The sequence below is a fragment of the Mus caroli genome, chromosome 14 (assembly GCF_900094665.2).
Source record: "Mus caroli chromosome 14, CAROLI_EIJ_v1.1, whole genome shotgun sequence".
Taxonomy (NCBI): Eukaryota; Metazoa; Chordata; class Mammalia; order Rodentia; family Muridae; genus Mus; species Mus caroli.
Window position 1 is genome coordinate 56,403,854 of NC_034583.1, and position 23,459 is coordinate 56,427,312.

The 23,459-nt window shown below is 45.9% G+C and overlaps 2 protein-coding genes across 4 annotated transcripts in view; one reads left to right on the forward strand and one right to left on the reverse strand.

Moving 5' to 3' along the window:
- The window catches only part of Fzd3 (frizzled class receptor 3), a 71,374-nt gene extending 65,688 nt beyond the window's left edge, over positions 1–5,686 (reverse strand). The window contains exon 1 of the mRNA XM_021181966.2: positions 5,567–5,686. The gene's annotated coding sequence lies outside the window, so the exon portion shown is untranslated. The remainder of the gene's footprint in view (positions 1–5,566) is intronic.
- A 3,983-nt stretch (positions 5,687–9,669) lies between these two features.
- Fbxo16 (F-box protein 16) overlaps positions 9,670–23,459 on the forward strand; it is a 50,921-nt gene continuing 37,131 nt past the window's right edge. For all 3 annotated transcript variants that reach the window (XM_021182516.2, XM_029469192.1, XM_029469191.1), the window contains exons 1-2: positions 9,670–9,879; positions 13,802–13,937. In XM_021182516.2, the coding sequence (XP_021038175.1) occupies positions 13,839–13,937 (99 nt within the window). In that variant the 5' untranslated portion in view covers positions 9,670–9,879; positions 13,802–13,838. The remainder of the gene's footprint in view (positions 9,880–13,801; positions 13,938–23,459) is intronic.

The following is a 23,459-nucleotide window of genomic DNA, read 5'->3' on the forward strand; positions in this document are numbered from 1 at the left end:
TAAAAAAATCAGAGGAGTGATAATTTAGTACAACGCAAATAGATTTTTCAGGCCAGCCAGCCAGTTCATCAGGTAAATGCACTTGCCACTGGACCTGGCTGACAGGAGTCCAAGCCTCAGAAGCCTCAGGGCAGAGAGGAAGGAGTGCCTCACCAAAGTTATCCTCTGACCTCCTCACACATCACACACGTGTTGTCTCACACACACACACACACACAAAAACACCAAACAAAATGACTATTTTGTTGGTGGTGATGATGTCTGATTTTTCCAGACAGTGTTTCTCTGTGTAACAACAGCCTTGGCTGTCCTGGAACTTGCTTTGTAGATCAGGCTGGCCTCAAATTCTCAGAGATCCTCCTGCTTCTGCCTCCTGAGTGCTGGGATTAAAGGCAGGCACACAACACCTGGCAAAACTTGACTTTTTTAACACTGAAAAATTCAGGTTACCTATCAGCCCAAAAATGGTGTGTGTGCTTTAAAGCATCCTGCACACACTCCACATCGCATTTGAACAGTGAATTACCTATACACACGTGCATTTGGAGGTAAGGTGTAGGCTCAGGTGTCTTTCTCAGAAGCATCCACATTGTTTTGCTGAGATGACCAAGTCACTTACCAAGGGCCAGCTAGGCTGTCTGGTGAGCCAGTCTCAACAATCCACCTGTCTCTGAAGATGGAATCAGACACATGCACCTTCTACACAGGGCATCTTTTTTATGTATGTACCATGGATCAGGCTCATTTGTGTATTTAGTGAGTAACCATCTCTAGAGTCCCTGAAACATCTGGTTCTAATCAGAATCAGGAGAAGGTGCCATTTTTTCCTCAAGGTAGGCTCATCCATGGAAAAGCTCTAAACTAAACATGAGTGAAATGTTGAAAGGCTGTCTTCTCAGGCTGGCTAACAAAGCCAGATCCAAACAACTCAGGTGGAAAAGCAAGAAACAGGTAATTCTGACTCGAAAAGATAAAATATAGCAACCCATTAAATAAAATAAAGGTTAAAGTTGTTGGAGGCAATATTTTGATTATTATACTTTTTTTTTTCTTTTTTGGCAAGAATCTGTAGGATTCCAACAGAATAAAGAAGCCCACTGAGCTAACAGAAGATGTAGGCAGTTCTGGGCACCAGAGTCCAAGCAAAAATGAATGCTATGACAGTTCATGCACTATGAGTTAAGAGGCACTTTCACCTCTCCACAGCACAATATCAAATATTTGGAAAATCGATTGTTAGTGCTTGGTAACATTCTTGATTGGGGCTAGAGACATAGCTTGATGTTAAAGTGCTTTCCTAGTGTGTGTGAAGCCATGGTTTGAGTTCCTATACTAGGTGGGGCATGGGAAATACTAGAAATGTATGTGTTTTTAGTTTTATGAATGTAGATCATCGGGAATCTCGTATTTTCCAATTATTGCCCATTTTGATGAGAAAAAGTAAAGTTCTTTAAAATTAATGAACTGATCACATGATCTGAAGGACAGCAAGAAAAAGATGAATGAAATGTTGAAGGGCTGTCTTCCCAGCCTGGCAAACAAAGCCAGAACCAAACAACTCAGGTGGAAAAGCAAGCAGATACCAGATGCAACCACGTAAAATGTGTGCACAAGGGGCACACACTTTTCAAGAAAAATGGCAACAAAAGACTATGCTCACAAATGCTTCTGCATCACTTTCTCCACAGACAGGGCCCATCTCACTATTCTTAGTTTACATTTAACTTTGACACCCTGTAAATACAGGCAGTTCAGAAATTTCATCTGTAAGTTGTAATGCTAGATACACTAGCTACAGCATGGAAAGCCAGGATGTTCCCATCTTTCAGACACATTTTTCAAGAATGCATTGCGAAGGATTAGCAATGGATTGCTTTAAGTCAGTCCCTCTGAAGGAAACCTTTTCCTACTACCTCCTCCAGTATCACTTCCCTTTTCCTAAAGCCTACTCAGAATTTGGCCTGTTATTTTCCATTTGTTTATGGGGGGAGGGGTATATGTGTGTCCTGCACGTGCCAGGTGCCAGGTGTCTTCCTCTAGTGCCTTACACCTTTTTTTTTTTTTTTTTTTTTTTTTTGAGACAAGGTTTTTCACTGAAACCGGGGCTTGCCAACTGGCTAGATTAGAAGAGCTTCAAGCCCCCAGGATCTTTTTGTTTCCATTCTGGCCAACACTGGGTTACAAGCACCCACTGCCCCTCAGGGCTTTTTACATGACTATGGAGGTCCTCATTCACACACAGCAAACGCGTTATCAATGAAGCCACCTCCTCAGACCTCTATATCATACAGTTAAAGAAAAAAAATTCATCCTCACAAAACTGCCTCTTAGCTATTGCCAAAAAAGAAAGTTCATATAACATCATATTGAATTCATAGAATCTATATTTGTATTAATATCAGAGTAACTCTTTTCTAATCTCTTTTTTTTTTTTTTGCCTGAAGCAAGGAGTCAGCCACCATGTCTTACAGCTAAGGTTATCACCTGACTCCTGAGCCTCCTGCCTCTCTCTCAAGTGCTACAATTACAGGGATGTGCCTTAGTGCCCATCATCTTTCTAACTTTTAAATTTCATTTTGCCATCTACTAATTACAATCCTCTCATTTCTCAGTGTGCTGAAAGGTATTGCTTAAAGAAACAGTACTTTTCGATTCAGAATTTAAAGCAAATGGTAGGCACCAAATTTCAAACTAATAAGCTCTGAAACTAAGACAAGCAAACAATCTTTCAAAGTTAACCTGTAAATAAAACTCAAATTCAAAGACAGACTCTGTACGCGTGGTTGGTTTTGTTTGCAGTACTAGGGACTGGACGCAGTCTTGTGGGTGCCAGGTAAGCAGGGTCTACCATCTTGGGCTGTATCCCGAGTCCTAAAGTTGAATAGAGGCTGGCAAAAAGGATAAAATAAATAGAGGTGGTCCGAGAACTCTGAGCTTTTGTGAGGAAATAGCAAGTCCTCGTGTTTTCCCCTTAGCGAAACCACATGCTTTGTGTGCTTTCAGTGAAGTACTGTTTTGGTGAGACATAATGAGGGGGAGACTGGAATGTGTTAAGCTCACTCCCTGAGTTATAGTCTTCAAAAGCTTCATTTATAGTGCATTCCCTGGATGCACTGAAGCTAGTGGTTCCCAGAATGATAAACTAGAAATTGGAGAGGGAGACCATTTCTGAAACAGCAGCTAAAAGTCTCTGCGAGCCAATGAAGAGTTGCTATTCCCAGCCTTACAAGTACCACCACTGAACACTCCTTTTTTTCCTCAGAACCTTACTGTATCTCTCTGCACAGGTCTCTACTGAATGAAGATAATGATGTGCTAAGAACTGCTACCTACCACCTGCCTCCTAAGAACAATCAATATACCAAGATGCTCAGAAGGCTTTGGGTTTTTTTGGTTTTTGGTTTTTTTTCTTTGAGAAAAGGTTTCTCTATGTAGTCCTGGGTGTCCTGGAACTGGCTATGTAAACCAAGCCAGCCTTGAACTCACAGAGATCCTCCTTTAAGTGATGGAATAAAAGGTGTGTGCCACCACACCTGATTTCATGCTCAGAAGTTTTACATACAAAATCATTATAGAGTGTTAGTAACAAACTAATATAAAACATAAGTTGGGTAGATTCCCAGCTCCCAGAGGTCAAGCAGGGAAACACTCTTTTGTAAGCAGAACCCCCCTCCTCTCTTCTTCCTACACAATAAAGGTTTCAGGCTGTATTATACAAAGACTTACACTGTATTATACACATCACTATTAATTCCTCTCAACCCTTTCTACTTCAAATATCTCAAGCATGGAATTAAAACAAAACAAAACAACCATCCACTTGAAGACCCAAAACAGAAAATAACATTCATAGAACTCTGGGGGGAAACGGACGAGGAGGCCACAGTCACTTTCTCTCCCATTAATGGAACCTTACTAGCCTTTTAAGAGATGAGAGGCACATTATCACCAGACAAAAGGAAAAAAAAAAAAAACAGGAAAGATGAAAGAGAATTCTAGACTTTATTTAAAAATATGCCTATTTTGCTAACAGTTTCAAAGCATTTGGGGGCAGACAGATCAACACTACGCACTGTTTTACTAAGTCTAGGGAAGCATGGTAAGAGCTGCAACCGGGTTATAGTTTATCTAGGTTTTATCCTTCCAAATATTTACACTCCTTTCCCTGGCTCCTTAACCCTGAATCTTTTTACCTTTATGCTGTGGTTTAAGAAAATGTGTTGTTTCCCAGGGGGTGGGGGGTTGGAACACTGATTTGTTTAAAGGTAAAGATAGAATGTAAGGTCTTATCGCCTCCTTTTTGAGAAAGTGGTCCACTACACAGCCTATTCTGGCCTATAACTTTCTGAGATTCTCTTGCTTTAGTTTCCGATTACTCAAATTACAGGCATGAGCCATTATCATGCACAACTTGAGTACCCGCTTCTTAATACACAACTAGATTTGATCTAGTCCTCTTCTAGCTCATTATGCCCAGTAGACCACCGAGGACCAAAGCAGGCTGAGAAGGGAGGTGGCATCCTTAAGCCCAGCTGGCCTTTGTTTCCCTGCTCTCATGTACTGGTTTTGCAAAGCAACCCAATTCCCATCAACAAACATTCTGGATGTACTGAAGGACTTTCCCACCGTGAGATTTAAGCTGGTGCGTCTGTTCGGCAGTCTGAGAAATTCAGAAGGGAGCTAAAAATTGTGATTCTATCATTGGGCGAAAACCCAGACCTCTCGAGACGTTTTTCAACTTTAAGTCTCTTCTGCCTAATTAATGGCATGCGCTTTTGTTCTTTTTCTACCCACAAAGGGGAAAGAATAGGAAAAGGGAGAGGAAAAGAAAAATGAAAAAGCCCTCTCCTCTTCCCTTGGGGAAGTCCCTACCTCCAAGAGTCCCAAGATGCGAAAAGCCTATGGGATGTTTACAACCTTAACGCTACCCGCATCTCGGTGCCTTTATTCCAGAGGCTAGGAATTCACCGCCGCATCCCAGGGCAGATCCGCCGACCCCGAGTCCCCACCGCGGGGGTAACTGGGGAGCGCGCGGCGCTGGGAGCCTCCGACTTTGCAAACTGATGGGCGGCAGGGGACAACTTTTGGGCGCTGGGTGTCAGGGGTCGGCCGGGGGCTGCAGGGAAGCAGCAGCGCCGGAGCCCGGCGCATCGTCCTCCCGCCCACGCCCCCGCGGCGCCGAGCACAGAAACCGGCTGGGGCCGGCCTCGTTCCCCGCAGGCGACCGGCGCGGGGACCCGCCGCGTCCACACTCGCACAGGTTGCCCGGCGCGGGCGGGACGTACCGGCCCCGCCGCTTTCCCAGGGCATCCTCGCTTAGCGCGGCCGCGGCCCCGAACTCCGCGCCGCCCACTCCGACCCGGCTCGGGCCGGGCCGCTCGCCAGCCGCAGCTCCGCGCCCGCCTCGGCAGCGCCGGCCTCGGGCTTTTGTTCGGCCGCGACGCGAGCAGCGAGCGCCGCCTGACGAGGGGCGGCTGGGCTGGGGCAGGCGCCTCGGCGCTCTCCACACGCACCGCTCCTCTCCCGCCCTCCCGGCCCCGGAGGAAACGTCGGCCGCAGGACTCACCTCACCGCCGGCCTCCGGGCTCTCCCGGGCAGCGCCGCTGGCCCCGCAGGCGGCCGCGCGTCCCTCAGGTTCCCCGAGCGGCCGAGGACCGCAGGCGCGCCGAGCCTTCGCGAGCGTCGAGGCGCGCGGCCCGGGGAGGGAGGTGCGCGCGCACGTGCCGCGCATGCGCGCTACGGCCAGCCTCCTAGCCTGCTCCTGGCTGTGCAGCGCTGACCGGCTTCGTTGTTCTCAGCCTGGCGTCCTAGGTGATAGTGACGTCTTGAGCTGCCGCGCGTCGGTTTGGTGGTTCCCAGCGCTGGAGGCATTCATCCGACATGTGCCCAGTCCTTGCAAAGTCCGCCTGAGCCAAGTTCTCAGTGCGGGTCCAGTGCGGGAGCCAGTGTGCCAACCTCGGACCTCGGGGACCCACGGTGAAGGGTAGTGCCGCGCACAGGTAGCAAGGGACACCCGGTCTGTTGCAACGCTGCACTCTGACCGGCGAAGCAGGTGGACACTTCGCGTCCTCTCCACCGAGACCTTACTATAAACAGACGGAGCTTGTGCTCGCTGGTGACATGCCTCATCTTCCACTTAGAGGGCTCCCCACCCCCTTTGCTATATGCACGGCTTGAGGAGCTGAAAGATTCTTTAGAGGTCATCTAAACACAATTTTATTTTTTCCCAACAGGGAGAAGAACGCTCAGAAAGGTTGGATGTCTTACTTAATCACACAGCATTTTAATGGAAGAGCCTGTATTCAATTAATTGTGATTGCGTTTCTCTTTGTTACAGGGTTTTACCTATCTTTCTTTTTGTCCATCTTCAACTTAGAGTCCATGGCTTCATTTGGTTCTCTTGGTAGCTCACAGGACATACAGCAACGTTGGCCCTGTTGCAAGTGATTGTACTTGACACTACTGACCCTTATGTTTATAAATGGCTACGATGATAACATATGGGCTGAAGATACAGTTCTGTTGGTAAAACATTTGCTATACAAGCGGAAGAACCTGAGTTACATCCCTAGAACCCACAAAACAACAACAACAACAACAAAAATCAGTCCTAATAGCAGGCACTTGTGGTCCCAGTGCTGGGGAGGTGGAGCCAGGGTGATTCCTGGGGCTAGCTAGTCACTCAGCCTAGCCCGTTTGGTGAATCCCCAGGCCAGTGAAAGATTTGTCTCAAAAACTAGGTGGAGAGCAACTGACTAACACACCTGTAGTTGACCTCTGGCCTATAGGTGTACAGAGAGACAGAGACACCGAGACAAGAGACAGAGAGACAGATAAAATTTTTAAAAGGTTCTCAAGTAATTTAGTGAATACTGAAAAATCTTGTGCTCAGGTCAGTCTCACATCAGAATTGACAGAATTCTGCGTGATAAACAAAATCTGAAACAGCAATTTCCACTTTCCTTATTGGCACTTGTGCAGTAACATTTTCAGGACAATAATACTGATTCTTAGGGCCATTCCAGGCAAATCAGCATGTCCCAGGGACCCAGTGGTGTCTCTTGATGAGAGTAAATGAAGAGGCAGGTGGTATATGGGGGCGGAGGAGAAACTTTGTCATAGCTTTATGTAGTGCTAGATCCCCATTACTAAGGCACTGGAAATGTGCTTGCAGGAGCCTTCTTACTCAGTGTACACAGCACGCTATAAAAACCGACACAGGCCACGCCACTGCTCACATCAGCAGATGGGGATGACACAGACACAATTACAAATATATCTACATCGTCAGGTCCCATAAATAAATACAATACTTAGCAGAAAAGGAAACTGCTATAGGTAAGTGGTGGTGCATCTTTAAAAACTGTCAAGAATAAATCACTTGTAAGAGTGAACATATATGCTGGGCAGTGGTGGTGCATGCCTTTAATCGTAGCACTTGGGAGGCAGAGGCAAGCAACTTTCTGAGTTCAAGACCAGCCTCGTCTACAGAGTGAGTTCCAGGACAGCCAGGGCTACACAGAGAAACCCCGTCTTGAAAAACACAAACAAACAAACAAAACAAAGAATGAACATATATATAATGAAACTGTCAAAAAAGGAACAAGAAGGCGGTGCACAAATGGTTTTCTAGACATAGGGGGGGGACAATGGGATCTGTGTGCGAAAAGGGCTACTACATGCATGTCTGGTAAACACACAGAGAGGGAGAGAGAGGGAAGGAGAGAGAGAAGAGCACACATATTGGTGGAAACATCTTTGTGGAGATACAAGTATTTGTTATAAAATCTCTAAGCTTTTCTTTATGTGTGATATGTTCCATACAGAAGTAATAGAAGTAATGTCAAAGTATCACAAGACACTGGGCTATGTGTGCATGTTCCTTAGGAACACAGTGGGAATGGGATGACTCACAAGGAACACAGTGGGAACGGGGTGACTCATTCCCCTTTAGGGGAGCAGTCAGTTGGAGGAGCTGTGGGACATGAGGAGACCCAGAAGGTACTGTTAAGAGCAGAGAGGAAGGGGGATCCTCTATGAGGAATGGAAACATTCAAATCCCATGGGGATAACTCCAGATGCTTTCTAGGTCCCATCTCCCTTTCCTTCCATGTTGTAACCACTAATAGAAAGTCTTTAACAGGGGGGAACTTCACAGAGAGACTCAGCCACCTAGGCATTGTTAAAACTGGTGCCTTTCTGGATGAACCCGTTTTTTGAAACCATAAATGTTAACTGGTAATGCATGGTAATTTAGTATGACATCTTTACCTGCCTCCCCCAGGCCACCCCCTCACATCCCCAAAGGCTTTGTCTATTCATTTACATACAAGCTGGTCATTTGGAAAAACCACTAAGTTGGAATCCAGACAACCTAGGTTCTCATTTCAGCTTGGCCACTTACGGAACCACTGTTAACTTAGGGAAAGCGCCAACCTCCTCGAGATCCACTGTCCCCTTTTCATTCAAATGGTAGATATGCAAATGCTGCCTATTTAAAATAAATAAATGAAATGGAAGGCTGGCAAAATGGCTCGTAGGTAAAGGCATTTGGTGGCAAGCCTTATGACCTGAGTTCAAGCCCTGGACTTACATGATGCAGACTCGGCTCCTGAAAGTTGTTTTCTGACCTCTACACATGGCAGGCAGACACAGGCTAACACTCAGACATAGATACACACATGTAAATAAACCTAAATTTAAAACTACACTGTTTTTTTAAAAAAAATGATGAAACACGTAGGATCTGTAGGACTGCTTAAGTTGGAGGTGTCCGTTGTTTTAGTACGCAAAGGTAGTTTGGAAAGTTGTGGGTTTTTTTTAGGTACTGGGGTTAAGTTTTGGGTTGCTGCTGCTTATCAAAATTGTTTTGCACTGTTTACACAGGCATGGGATTTCGAACTTCTCGGAATTCTCCAGAACTTGTTATCACAGCTACTAGATCCGTTGGTTATTTGCACATTACACTGTTGAGTTTCTCTCATTAGATTTCTCTTATGTTTTAGACAGGGTTTTGGAGTTCTGGCTAATCTCCAACTCCCTTTGTAGCCAAAACTTTCCTAGGAACCCTGACCCTCTTGCTTCCACCTCTGTAGTGCTAGGATTGCAGGCTTCAGCTACCATGCCGCCTTCAGATTTCTTCTTTCTTTCTTTCTCTTTCTCTCTCTCTTTCTTTCTTCTTTTTTTAAATTCTTGAATTCTGTGGTTCTCACTACAAGGTGGGTGCTCAATACATTTAGTTAATTAAATGTGACTGGGTCTTAAAACCTAAATACAGTTATTCTTATAAGGGCCATCTGCTGGTTCCCTGGCATATCTGTCACTTGGCTTGGGGCAGTTCCCCCACGACCTCCCTTCCCCCTCTGCAGGTGCTTTTTTCCCATCTGACCCGTAGCCAATTGTTATTTCCTCCGTCTGGGCAGTCTTAAAACCTGGCATAATGGAGTTTGCGTTTCGGAGCTCCCGAGTGACCAGAGCAACACAACTGAGCATGCTCGGTCGCGAAGAGCTGTTTTGGAACATAAACGCAGCGAGTCTTGAAGGGAGGTTTCTCAAGGCTGCTGGTTTCAGGACTGGATACAGCTTCCTCTAAGAATTTTATCAAGATGTTACAGCTCCTCCCACTCACCCGACCGCCACACTTTCTCCTTTTATCTCTGTGCCCAATTTTGGAGCCAGCCTTCCTTGGATGCCCTGGCCAATCAAGAGTCCACACATTGTTGCCTAAGAGACCCCGGATGCCAGCGACAGGATTTATAGATGGCGATTGGACTGCTGGAAGCGGTGAGGTGGGGGCTGAAAGGAGTCAAAGAAAGCTGCCCTAGTGCAACGATAGCAACCCCAGAACCAGAGGCTTGAAGAAGGAAGCCAGCTGCTGAGGTGAGCAGTGGGTAGAGCAGGAAAAACATGGAGATTCTGAGAGAGCTCCCCAGCTTCCCAAAAGCTTGCTGGGGCTCCTGGGGATTAAAGTGCGCTGCGGTTTCAATGACTGCTTCACACGTCTGCAATTAACAACCAACAATTACAATGCGGGTCAAGCAGTAGCTTTGAGAACCATGCATTACAGTGCTTATTTCGGTTTTAACTATTTGAATATAGGGTGAATTCCTATTTAAACCTACCCGCCCTCTATTTCTGATACTGTGCGAGATCCCCTTTGTCTGGTGATATTACAGTGTACTGTGGGAGAATTGTGTGTTAGCAGAGAAACTCAATCCTAGTCTTCGTTGTAACCTCCAAATAAAACTCTTGACAACCTTGAGTATTTCCTCTGTGCCAGGGTCAGCTTGTTCTGAGTTTCAGTGTGCAGTCCCACAAGGTTTAATTCTCAAACTCCCCCTCCCCATGCTCCACCAGGACATTTTCCCCCTTCCATTGAATAACATTTATTGAGCATCTACTATGTATGACTGTGATACTGTGATTGGAGTTTAAATGAGCAGTGACAGAATACACGAGCCCCAAAGCATCAGGGCCTCATGCCACCGTCCTTAGAGTGGTCAGGCTGTCAGTGGATCTGGAGAGAGTACAGGAAAAGGGGGCACTAGGTTGAAACAGTTACATTGAGTTGACCCAAGGCTTCGAGTTGAGGAATTGGAATTCCAATCATTAGTGAGATGAGAAGGTTTGGCAGCACAGACCCTGCAAGAGGCAGGTGGATCTTTGTTACTTTAAAGCCAGCCTGGTCTACATAGCAAGTTCCGGGCCAACCAGGGGTATGAGGCGGACTCTATCTCAAAACAAAAACAAAATCGAGACAGAACAAAACGAAACTTAGGGCTTGGCGTATCTAATACTTGGTAGAATGCTTGTCCAGCATGCATGAAGCCAGAACCCAACTCTGCATCAATCAGGCGTGCGGCGAACACTGCGATCTAGAACTTGAGAGATGCAGGCAAAAGGATCCGAAGTTTAAGGTCATCCATGACTTCAGGAGCAGGTTTGAGGCCTGCCTGGGATCGATCCTTAGGAAAATTACTGTGTAATGGGGATGGTGTGGACAGTGGCTCAGAAGATTTAGAAGGTCAGACTGGAAGCATGTGACGACTGGGACCTCTGCTTGGGTGTTGGACATGAGCCTGGAGCCATATGTAGGGGGATGAGATCCCTGGGCCTTCTTTCTACAGTTTTATCCCAAGGAACATGAAACACAATGACAGGCAGCCATTAAAAGGAAAGGAAGTCATAAGTACCCGCAACTTGTACCTGTGGACAAAGATGAGACAATCTTTGCTGTCTTGGTAGACAGGATGCAATTATTTATTATGTGTGTTATGTGAAAACTTCTGTGTTTTGAATAGTAGCCAGTAGTCTATTTGTGAACTTGTGTATGCATACAAACTATGTACACTGTTCATCTTCTGGGATTGAGGGAGGAGGGAAGAATCAGAAAAGGAGAATTACAAAAGATAGATAAGACATCCCCACTGGCATGCCTCTCCATGACTGTCACCAAGAGTAGTGCCTCCTGGCTAACCCCACCTCCTGGAAACCACCGCTGCTGCTTTGAAAAAAGCCTAATCTAAAGTGGTTTTCAGTCCCAAGGAACCAGGAGGAAGAAAACAGCCTAGGCAGACCCTTAGGGTGTCTTTGAGAAAAGCTACTTTAGCTTCATTCAGAAATGGTGCCTAGAATACATCAAATGGCTTTCCATACATGCAAGGGAGCTTCTCAGATTAACACAGAGATTTTTTTTAACCTGGGGGAAGCAGAATTTTAGCTTCCTGTGTATTTTCCTAGGAAGAGATGCATAGATTTTTATCCCGGCAGCTTTATGATTTTTAAAGCAGCTACTATCTTAAAGGAAGAAGAAGGGGGGCTAGGCACAGTGACAAACTCCAGTAATCACAGCACTGGGAAGATTGAGGTGGTGGGATCTTGAGTTTGAGGGCATCCTGGACTACAGTAAGTCCCTGTCTCAAGATAAAAAACAACAAGCAGTATACAATTTTACCTGAACAGATATGAACTAGGTGGCGTTGCTTTGTATCTGTGGTCTGCCTGCTCACCTGTGTGTGTGGCTGCTAGTTAGCCATGCTGCAATGAAAGCATTCCCTGTGCCTTTTGTAACCTACCTAAAAATGTAGGAACTTAGACATTAGGAGCTGAGAAAGGCCAAAGGCTAATCTGAGCCCCTTCATACCAGGGCTTCAGTGGCAGGACCATGGGAAGGTGTTGACTATTGAACACTTCTCAACATTGTTCATTTATCGAGTCGTCTCAGCCACCATTCTACTTGTATGTGCAAACCCATCTTTTGGGGGGGGGGGTTAGAAACACTGAGGGCAGGCACTCACACTACTGTCCATTGTAAAATATTCCATCATGGTCCCCCAAAGTACAGGTTTTGGGAGTTCTATATCTGACAAGTTCTAAGAAAGATTGAAGGAGGTTACTCAGGCCACCTTGGCAGGACTTTTCCTCTCTTTATCTTTCAAGCATGATTTTGGAGATATACATACATAGGATTTTTTTTTTAAACTGCACAAAGTGGGGATCGAGAGATGGCTCAGAAGTTGGGCTGCTTGTTGTTCTTGTAGAGGACCCAGGTTCAATTCCCAGCAGCCACACGATGGTTCAACCCATCTATAGCTCCAGTTCCAGAAGACCTGATGCCCTGTTCTGAACTCATCAGTCACTAACCATGCATGTGGTGCACATACATACAGACAGACAAGACGTGCACACACAAAAATAAATAAGTTTAAGAAAAAATTTTTTAAAGAAATAGAAGAACTAGTATTAAAAAAAACTTCACAAGGTTAAAAAAAAATGTTACAAAACTAGACACAGCATCTAGCTAACAGATGCAGAAGAGGAAAGGGCGTGTAGCTTCTGGGGGTCAGAGGAGTGGGGGCAGCATTGTAGTCTGCTCGGGTGACTAATGCAGAAAAGGGTAAGCCACGGTCAGTCCATCTGTAATGTGATCCAATCACCCAGCAGCTGTTGTCATGAGAGGGCCACTGATGGCCCCCAAAGGAAGACAGAAAGCAGCAACTGGACACCTTGAAAATCAGCCAACCAACTCACACCAGTGGAGAAAAGGAATTTTTTATGGAAATTAAGCTACGTTGATTAAAAGTAGGCAGAGTGTATACCAGATCATCAAAACTGGCAGAATTCTTCCCAATAAACTTGTCTGTCCACCTCCAAAGCCGTGGCCTTGACCACTACATGTCTGCTCCTTGAGTATGTCTTAGGCTGGAACTCTTTTACACTAAGACCAGAGGAGGAGTGTTAATGACACAAGGACAAAAATTAGACGTTTGTTTTGAGACAGGATCTTACTGTGTAGCCAGGGCTGGCCTTGAAATCTCTATGGAGACCAATATGGCCTTAAATTCAAAGAGGCTCACCTACCTCTGCCTCCCCTATGTTGGGGTGAAGAGTGTTATGTTGCACTGTGACCCTCAATTTGAAACGCTTCTCTTTCTGGCCAGTAAACTATGTTATGAACTAAGGATGCCTCTGAGCTAGCCCCCCACCCCACCCCCATGACCCAGTGGTTCCATTTCTCTTCCACTCACGATGATCTTGGACAGGGGGGTGTGTGTATAACCCCAGTGAGCCTCACTTTTTCCAGTGGTCTAAGGAACTGAACCACAACCTTGCCACCAGCTCATTGTACACTTGTACTGATCAGACATATGAGGTTTTTGAAATTTACAAGGCTCTCGGTAAATAATCTACCCACCCATGCCTTCTCTCAACATACAAAAACAAACAAATTAACAAACAATCAAACAAAACCATTAACTTTACTCGGTTCTCAGAAGATTCAGCGATTCATTTCTCCTCATAGGTGTAGTCTTGCTTATGGAAAAATACCAGTTCATTTCATGATGGCATTTGCACCTCCAAAAAGCATCGATGGCCCCAAAATGCAGACAAAGATGAGTACCTGGACACCTCTCAACCATCAACTTCTGAATGACCAGGTAGGTGGCCAGACAGACTTGCTCATTTGGGTCCGTGAGGAGGGGAAAAAAAGTAAAATTCTGATCATCAGAATATAAGCAGGAATTGTTTAAGATGGCAGTCTATGAACAAAAAACAAAACAAAAGGTCTATTAAACAACAACAATAATTTTAGTTGTATCTTTGCTATGTGGACAAGACTGAAAAATAGATCAGAGTCCTGCCCAAGGGAAAAGTTGTCATTCTTTACTGCACTGGATCCTCACTGGATCTCCTTGGAGCCAATAGAATTTGGGGAGGGGAGGAAAGATGTCCAGGAGGGATTTCCCTAAGTTTCTGGATGAAATGGAGGTCACTTAGTGACTATATGTCAGCCAAATACTCATGAGACTGATGTTCTCCTCAGAAGTCTACTTCCCAGCTGACTTCTAGGGAGACACATGTAAAATACCTGTGATAAAGGATCATGGTACGTGGCTGGGTGGTGAGAATGGCAGCCCCCTAGGGTACTGTGTTCCTGCTTCTGGGAGCTGCAGAACTCTGATCAGTCCCTGAACATCAGGACCACACCTACAGGGCAATGAAACAGCCACTCTCACTGTGTAAAACCGACCTCACTATCTTCCCACTTCGTACCATCATCCGGAGGTGCTTTATCATGTCGGCCCATGTTACGAACATCTATTTGCACACTCTTACCTCCATGACCCTCCCATGTGTTCTCTGGGTCTGTGAGTCTTCTTCTCTCGAGACCTAGTCGGCCCCGCTCCATGTTCTCAGTTCACAGCCTCACCACCACCCCTTGCCAGACACAGTACAGAAAATCTCTCCTTTCCCTGTCAGGTGTGGGGCTTGATTCCTCACCATAATTTACAGGCTAACAATGAGCCTGTTGCTGGTGGAACAAAAGACGGTACTATTTCATCACATTACTAAAGGACACAAGCATCTGAGCAGGGACCAAGAACTTCCCCTCACAGCAGAGCTGTTAGGGCAACCATTCTGCATCAAGCCTAACCACTGGGTCTCCTGGTCAACCTTGACCCACTGAGTGGTGCCGATCACCCACAAGATGGGTTTCCTGGCAGCTGAAGACCGATGAGCATAGGGAATCCACTACATCACAGCAAGCAGCGAATGCAAACTACTCCTCCCTCTAGGATGCCTTCCTGCATTGCAACTTGGAAAACAGGTCCACGTGAAGAATTCTCAGGGCCTTGACTTCTCAGCGTGCCCAGACTCTTAGGATACAGAAGGTTGTTCAGGAACATCCATCTGCACACCTTTGCCTCCACACCCCATGTGCTCTCTGGGTCTGTGAATCTTCTCTCTAGATCTAATCCACCCAACTCCATGTTCTCTGCTCACAGCCTCACCAGCATCCCTTGCCAGGCACAGTACCATAACACCCTGGCTCTTGTCACTGTCTCTAACCTGTTCTATTAAGGCTCCAGAAAGACCTTTCTGAAACACCAATCCTATTATGTGAGGCTGAAAATGGGGTCTACTCCAAAGGGCACGTTCCAACCCCACCATGCATACACATCCTTGAGGTCCCTTCAGGCCCTGGCCCCAGCTAACCTTCCAGATCCCACCCTTGCTGTGACTCCCTGGCAGTTGAGGCTAGCCAGGAGAAGTGCACAGCGCCCCACCTCCTGCCCACCCCCTGTGAGTCACTTCAGTGTCCTCTTCGACAGCACCACCACTTCCTGTGTCCTTCTATTTCTCATTGTTGTCTCTGGCTTTCCCATTCAGCCTTAGCCCATTGAGACTGGCATGCTTCTCCTCTCCCACTCTCTCAGAATACACAAGTCTGGGTGTGGCTTCCAGAACACAAGTCCAGTCATCTCACTGTGTGTGTGTGTGTGTGTGTGTGTGTGTGTGTGTGTGTGTGTGTGTGCACGCGCACGCACGTGCGCGCATATGCAACTGCAATTATATATGTGCGTGCATGGGAGCGGAGGCCAAGGGACAACTTCAGCTCTTATTCTTCAGGTGTGATCTACCTTGTGTTTTGAGACAGGGTTTCTCATAAGCTTGCATCTCACCAAGCAGGTGCTGCAGGCTATCCAGTGAGCCCGAGGGATCTGCTTGTCTCTGATTCTCCAGCACTGGAATTTTAAACACACCACAACTCTTGATGTTCTAGTGTGAGTTCTGGGGGATGCAATTAACTTGTATTTGCAAGACAAGTATTTCACTGGCTGGGCCCTTTCTTAGACATTCATTGCCTTTTATTTTTGGGCCCTGTTTTAGTTAGGGTGTTACTGCTGTGAACAGACACCATGACCAAGGCAAGTCTTATATAGGACAACATGTAATTGGGACTGGCTTACAGGTTCAGAGATTCAGTCCATTATCATCAAGGCAGGAACATGACAGCATCCAGGCAGGCATGGTACAGGAGGAGCTGAGAGTTCTACATCTTCATAAGAAGGCTGCTAGTGGAAGACTGGCTTCCAGGCAGCTAGGATAAGTAGCTTAAAGCCCACACCCACAGTGACACACCTACTCCAACAATACCACACCTACTCCAACAGGGCCACACCTCCTAATAGTGCCACTCCCTGGGCTGAGCATATACAAACCATCACAAGCCCTTTCAGCTCCTTCCTTGGCTGGAGTTGCTCTATTGTTGCTATAATCCTAAGCAAAGCTCATAGTCAAACCTGTCTCTCATCTTAGAACTAGAAACTTTCTCCTAATCTCATGTGATATAGGAGTAAATAGTAAATGGTGTGTGTGTGTGTGTGTGTGTGTGTGTGTGTGTGTGTGTGTGTAAGAGATTGGAATCCTGAGAAATAAAGTGGGGAGAAGCTATAAAGGAAAAAGATGCAGAAATGACATAAGGAGGCAGGGAGAGATGGAAGAAAGGAGCCCTCGGGAATGAAAGGATAAGCAGAGGCAGATGGAGCCTGGCCTCACAGCACCAAAAGAACGTATGGAAATCTTTTTCTTTCAGCACAACAACTATTTATTGAGCACCTGTTGTGACGCTCGTAGCTCCCCAACAGTTTATATAACAGCTTATTCCTCCAACGTCAGTGTCAGATTTGGAAATCTGTTTTCTCGTTGAATTGTGAAGGTTTTGCACATGTGTGCGAAAGTGACTTGAGTTGAAATATGAAATTGTTGAGTGTCTTCATGTTCAGAAAACTTCCAAGAAAACTCTTGATCAATTTGGCCACTGTGAAAAAAAAAAAAAAAACAAAACAATCTTCATCTAGACATGGTGGCATATGCCTTTAATCCCAGATCTCAGAGGCAAGAGGATGTCTGTGAGTTCAAGGTCAGCCTGGTCTACAAAGTGAGTTCCAGGACAGGCAAGGCTGCATACAAGACTCTGTTGCCATTTTTCTTTTAATTGGTGGCTGGGGGAGATGGCTCCACAGTTAAGAGCACATCAGAGCTTGCAGAAGACCATAGTTCAATTCCTACCATCCACATGGGGTGGCTCACAACCTCCTGTACCTCCAGTTCCAGGGAAATCTGATACCTTTGGCTTCTTGGGGGTGCTAGCAGTCATGTGCACATGCCCACAAACAAACATAATTAAATTTTTAATAAAATCTTTTAAAAACTATCATCTTAATAGTCTGCAAAGTACCTGGGTGCATTTGTAGGTGGAGTGATAAAGAATGGTCCTTTATTAATTATTGGTGGTGTTATGTGGCAGTGCTGGGGGATGGAACATAGGTCATTGCATCCCTGCACAAAGGGTTCTCCTACTGATATACATCCCCAGCTTTGAAAAGCGGATTTGAGCATGTAGGAATTGACCCTCATGAAGGTGGAAAGAAGGTGTGATGGCTATTCTTGGTGGTCAGCTTGACTACATCTGGAATTAACTAAAACCCAAATGGCTGGGAACACCTGTGAGGGACTGTTTCTTAATTAAATCATTCGAAGTGGGAAGATCTATCTTTAATCCAGGTCACACCTTCTGGTGGCAGCCAGAGTAACATAAAGGACAGAGTGTAAGGAAGCGTGCTCTCTGCCTGCTTGCTCTTCCTTTGCTAGACAGCCATGGTTGAACTAGCTGGACCACAGCCTGTACGCCATCCTAGGAAATATTGCATATGTGTGTAAGTTTTGTCCCTCTAGAGAACTCTGGCTGGTACAGAAGGGGAGGGTATAGGTTTGTGGCCAGGGATGACTGCAGTGCAGTCACTGTGACATCTCCACTGGCCCCACAGGGCACCAGCTGTTAGGTTTCCTCAGAATCATCCCACAACTCATCAAGGAGGCCTGGCCTCGGGAGTTGACACTGCCTTTCAGTGACCAGCTGCTCTCCCCTCCAAGGTCACAACCTTGGCCCAAGGCAGCTCCACTGAGCTTCTGGCTGTCAACCATCTGCCTCCCAATGGATACTAAACAAAGCCCCCAGTTCTAGAAAGGATCAATACAACATAGCAAACACGGCATGGTCTTATCTTTGTTCTTTAATATTTTTTGGTCACATCTAGTGATGATTTTTTTAGAGAAAATACTCATCAATCATAACTCTCAGATGCAAAAAAATATCATTTAGTTATTAGTTTCTGGTTTCAAATGAATTTTTAAAAAACGTATATATACCATTGTGAAATCCTTTGTAAATATATATATTTTATTTTTAATGTGTGTGTGTGTGTGTGTGTGTGTGTGTGTGTGTGAGAGAGAGAGAGAGAGAGAGAGAGAGAGAGAGTAAGTGCTCAGATTCCCCTGGAGCTGGAATTACAGACATACAGACAGTTGTGTCCTTCCCTACTTCAATGCTGGGAGCTGAACCATGGGTTCCCTACGAGAGCAGCATGTGATCTTAACCATTTTGCCACTTCNACCATTGTGAAATCCTTTGTAAATATATATATTTATATATTTTTTTGTGTGTGTGTGTGTGTGTGTGTGTGTGTGTGTGTGTGTGAGAGAGAGAGAGAGAGAGAGAGAGAGAGAGAGAGTAAGTGCTCAGATTCCCCTGGAGCTGGAATTACAGACAGTTGTGTCCTTCCCTACTTCAATGCTGGGAGCTGAACCATGGGTTCCCTACGAGAGCAGCATGTGATCTTAACCATTTTGCCACTTCTCTAGCACCCATTCCCCTCTTTTGGGACAGGATATCATGTAGGCCCAGTTGGCCTTGAACTCATTATGTAGCCATAAATACCCTTGTACTTCTAATCCTCCCGAATTCCCCGTCCTAGTCCAGGAGTTAGGGACATGTGGCTCTAAGCCCCGAGTATGAGGGGCTGGAGGTTGAAGCCCAGGCATCATGCATGCTAAGTAACAAGTCCACCAACTGAGCTGCATCTCCAGCCCTTCATTTTGTCTTAAGTTTTGTCTTCCCTCTGTTCTGTAATACAATATGAAGTACGTAATAACCAACTCAGCCTAAAATAAGAGACTTGGGGTTTTAACTTCACAGCAGGTTTTCAGCGGAGAGACTGGATTCAAATTTAGATAACTTAAAAAAATATAAAGCATCATCAAGGTAGGCAAATGCAGCCGATTACAGAGTAATTTGGGGACTGAGGATTCCTAGGGGAGAGTGTTGTAATAGTACCTGTGCTGCCAGCCAGTGTTGTAATTAGAAGGATCATGTTCCCCTACACGCAAAGTTAGCCGTGGACAGGGATGGGCAGGATAATTACCTCCACTCTAGTGATTATTTCTCTCTTGTATATGCATCCCAAACCATCATATTGCACACCTTAAATATATATGATTTTGAAACACGAAAAGTGCACATCCCCACTTCTGTGGGCATGGAATCATGTACCCCGTCGTGCCTGAGAAAAAGCTGTTCTGGGTGACAGCACCTCTGTGGCCATCCATCGATCATAATTTAGGATTTCCAAATAGCTCCCTCCTCCACTGTAATGATGTCACACGAGGAAATATGTAATTGCAGTGTCAACAGACTAAAATAACAACCAAGGGATTTTGACTTAACAGCAGGTTGTGAGTAAACTGTGATATAAACAGACTGCAGCCGTCTGTGAAAGAAGAGCCATTTTAATATTGCCATTTCAAAGAGATAGTCTGTTTTCCAGCTTCTTAAAAAGGAAGACCCTGATTGCACATCTTTGGAATGGAAATTCACTGTAATGCAGGGAACATAAGAGTACAAGTCCAACCGAGGACTGACGACAAAATGATTTGCCCAAATTATTTATTTAAATATAAATAGGCAGGTCTTGAATCTGTGATCCTCCTGCGTCAGCCTCCTGAGTAGCTGGGATGAGCAGCTGAGTCGCTAAGGCACCACCAGGTCTGACTTAGTCAGACATTGTGTTTGCTTTAGCCTGCTGCGTGACAGAACCCACTTCCCACCTCATTCCTTTTCTGATACCTTTCTGTGGACTGTCTTCTCCTCTCATACTGGTGCCTATTGTTTCCGTGAGCCACACCCACGGAGAACACCGTGATGGTACAGCCCAACCTCCTTTTGAAAATTTAGTTATGACGTCAAGACCCAGTCGTCACCCCACTGCCAGGTAGCACAGAGGCAGGAGCTCCTGAAGACTTTAGGACTGCAGACTTGGTGGTATTCACTATAATCTCAACACTCAGGAAGCTGCGGCAGAAGTATCCATGCCAGGCCATCTGGGCTACACAATATGTTCCAGGCAGTCAGGATGGAGAAGACCATGATTATAGTGAAAGACCAGGGCAGAGTTAAGCTGAATAGGGAGTTTGGTACCAGGGTCCCTCCTCTCCTCCCTTCCTTCTGTTCTTTTTCCCTTCCTCCTTCCTTCTTCCTTCCTTTTTTGTTTGTTTTTGTTTCTGATACAGGGTTTCATGTAAGCCAGTCTAGCCTTAAACTGACTATGTAGTAGAGGATTCATTTGCATAGATCCTTCTGCCTCTGCTTTCTAAGTGTTGAGGGTGCAGGTGTGTGCCACTATGCTTGGCCTTTGGTCTTTTTGTTAGCCCACTTGTGCCTCAAACTTACTGTTTTCTTGCTTCTCCCTCCTGAGTATGGGGATTTCAGTCCTGCACCACTACTGTGGTTTGATAGGTTTGGCCCCTTCTACTCCCCACATAGGCTCATGTGTTTGAATCCTTGGCCCACAGGAAGTGACACTATTAGGAGGTGTGGCCTTGTTGGAGATAGTGTGTCACTGTGTAGGTGGGCTTTGAGATCCTATGCTCAGGCTCCGCCCAGTGCGGAGGAGAACCTCCATTGGTTTCCTGCAGAAGCCAATCTTCCTCGGAGCCTTTACATCAAGATATAGAACTGTCAGCAACTCCAGCGCCATATCTGCCTAGATGCTACTATCCCTCCTTCCTTGATGATAATGGACTGAACCTCTGAAATGTGAGCCAGCCCTAATTAAATGTCCCTTATAAGAGTTGTCTTAGTCATGGTGCCTGTTCACAGCAGTAAAACCCTAACCTAGACAACCACAGTGCCCAGCTGATTTGTTTATGTTTTTAAAAATCTGGACAAGGCCGGGTGTGGTGGCACATGCCTTTAATCTCAGCACTCAGGAGGCAGAGGCAGGAGGATTTCTGAGTTCGAGGCCAGCCTGGTCTACAGAGTGAGTTCCAGGACAGCCAGGGCTACACAGAGAATCCCTGTCTCGAAAAAAAAAAATCTGGACAAAGCAGCTTTCATGAAAGTCTACATGTCCTATCTAAAATAAGGAAGTTGGACAAAATTCTCTTTAGGGTTTTAAGTTATTTATTTATTTTAATATTTCAATTTATGTGTATATGTGGGTATTGTTATGTTCACATGAGTGCAGTGCCTACAGAGTCCAGCAGGGGGTGTCAGATCTCCTTGAGTTGGAGTTACAAGTTGATGTACGCTTCCAAGTGCTCTTAACCCCTGGGCCATCTCTCTAGCTCCTCTTTAGGATTTCTTTCAACTCTGAGCTCCTATGACTTCAGCAACCTTTTCATTATCGTTGCTTGACCAGCAGTGCCATCGAGAATCTGTGATGGAACCTGTTCTTGCTGGTTCTGGGGAGCATGTAAGAGAAAGGGGTTCTCAAGGCATATGGGGAGTTAAAATGAACAAGAGCTACTAGAGGCAAAACCAGACACTCTCAACGGAACATAGTGGTACATGTCTCTAACTCCAGAACATGGGAAGCAGAGGCAAGATCTCTGTGAGTTTGAGGCCAGCCTGGTCTACATAGTGAGTTTCAGGTTAGCCAAAGCTGCATAGAGAGACCCTGCCTCAAAAAATAGCAACAACGACAATAAAAAACCAAACAAGCAAAAATCCAGACACTCTTCAGTCCCCATGGTGCTTGAATAGAGCAGAAAGGGGAGGGGCCATGGGCATCAGATTGCATTGGCACTGGTGGCTTTGCTTGGCTTGGGAGGAGGTATATAGAGGAGAAAGAGCTCCAGAAACATTTGAATCCAGATTTAGTTTTGTCTCTTGTGTGCTTTCTACTTCTTCTTCTATTTGCATGTATTACCCTGAGTTTATCTGCTGCCATTATTATAGGGCCATAACATCCCTGTGGCAGTGAGAGGGGCACTCTCTCTTCTTAATATGCAAAAAGCATGAGGTATATGGGATTCCTCACACAGGAGAGTGGGGACTTCTCATGGCACTTGTTGAGGCCACTATTCCAGCCCCTATTTCAATATGCCTTTGGCAACCACAGTGGGAGCGACTGAGAAAGAAGGGAAAAGATGAGGCGCTGACAGCCCGAAGGCATCTTCTCAACCTCCACCGTCAGGAGGGCCCCGAGGTCTGCACCGTCTCGCCTAGCTGCCTCTTGTTCCTGCAGAGCTGTTCGAGAGCTGTAACACTGATCCCCGTTTGAAAGCCGACAGAGGGTGTCTGTGTTGGCGCCGCAGAGACAGTCGCATATGTTCATTATTCTCTCCTCCTCTCTTCATAACCCTTCCTCTGCCAAATATACCCACGTTGGTCTTCTCTTCACTTGCTCAAACCCACATATGCTCTGGGGCTCAGAGAAACACCAACATATACATTCCCTCACACTGGAATGCAACACCCAGAAGGCCATCAATTCTCACAGTCACATCCATCGGATTCCACTATCTCGGCGACTTGTGATATGCTCTCCCGGTACTCTGCTTGAATGTGTCAAAGGAGGCAGACATGGTTTCTATCCAAAACAGGATATAAGAACAAACCTGTGTAGACGCAAAGTTGCAGGCCCAGAGGCACACATACAGAAATTACTAATTTTATAATTAGTGAGCCCATGGATGACCATGGATCTGGGTATACACTGATGCTCGCCCAGCAAACATGAGGACCTGAGTGTGATGCCCAGAACCTGCAAAAAAGCTGAACACAGTGATATGCATCTGTATCTCAGTGTCTGGGAGGCAGAAACAAGGGCCAGGCAGACCAGCCATGCCAGCCAGGCTGATGCGCTCCAGGTTCAGTGAGAGGCCCTGTCTCAAAAAATAAGTTGGGAGGATTAGGGAAGACACCTGATGTTGTTGATCTTTGGCCTCTACATACACATACTTGTACGTATACACACACACACATACACACACACACCACACACACCACATACACACTCCCACCACACCACACACACACACACACACCACACACA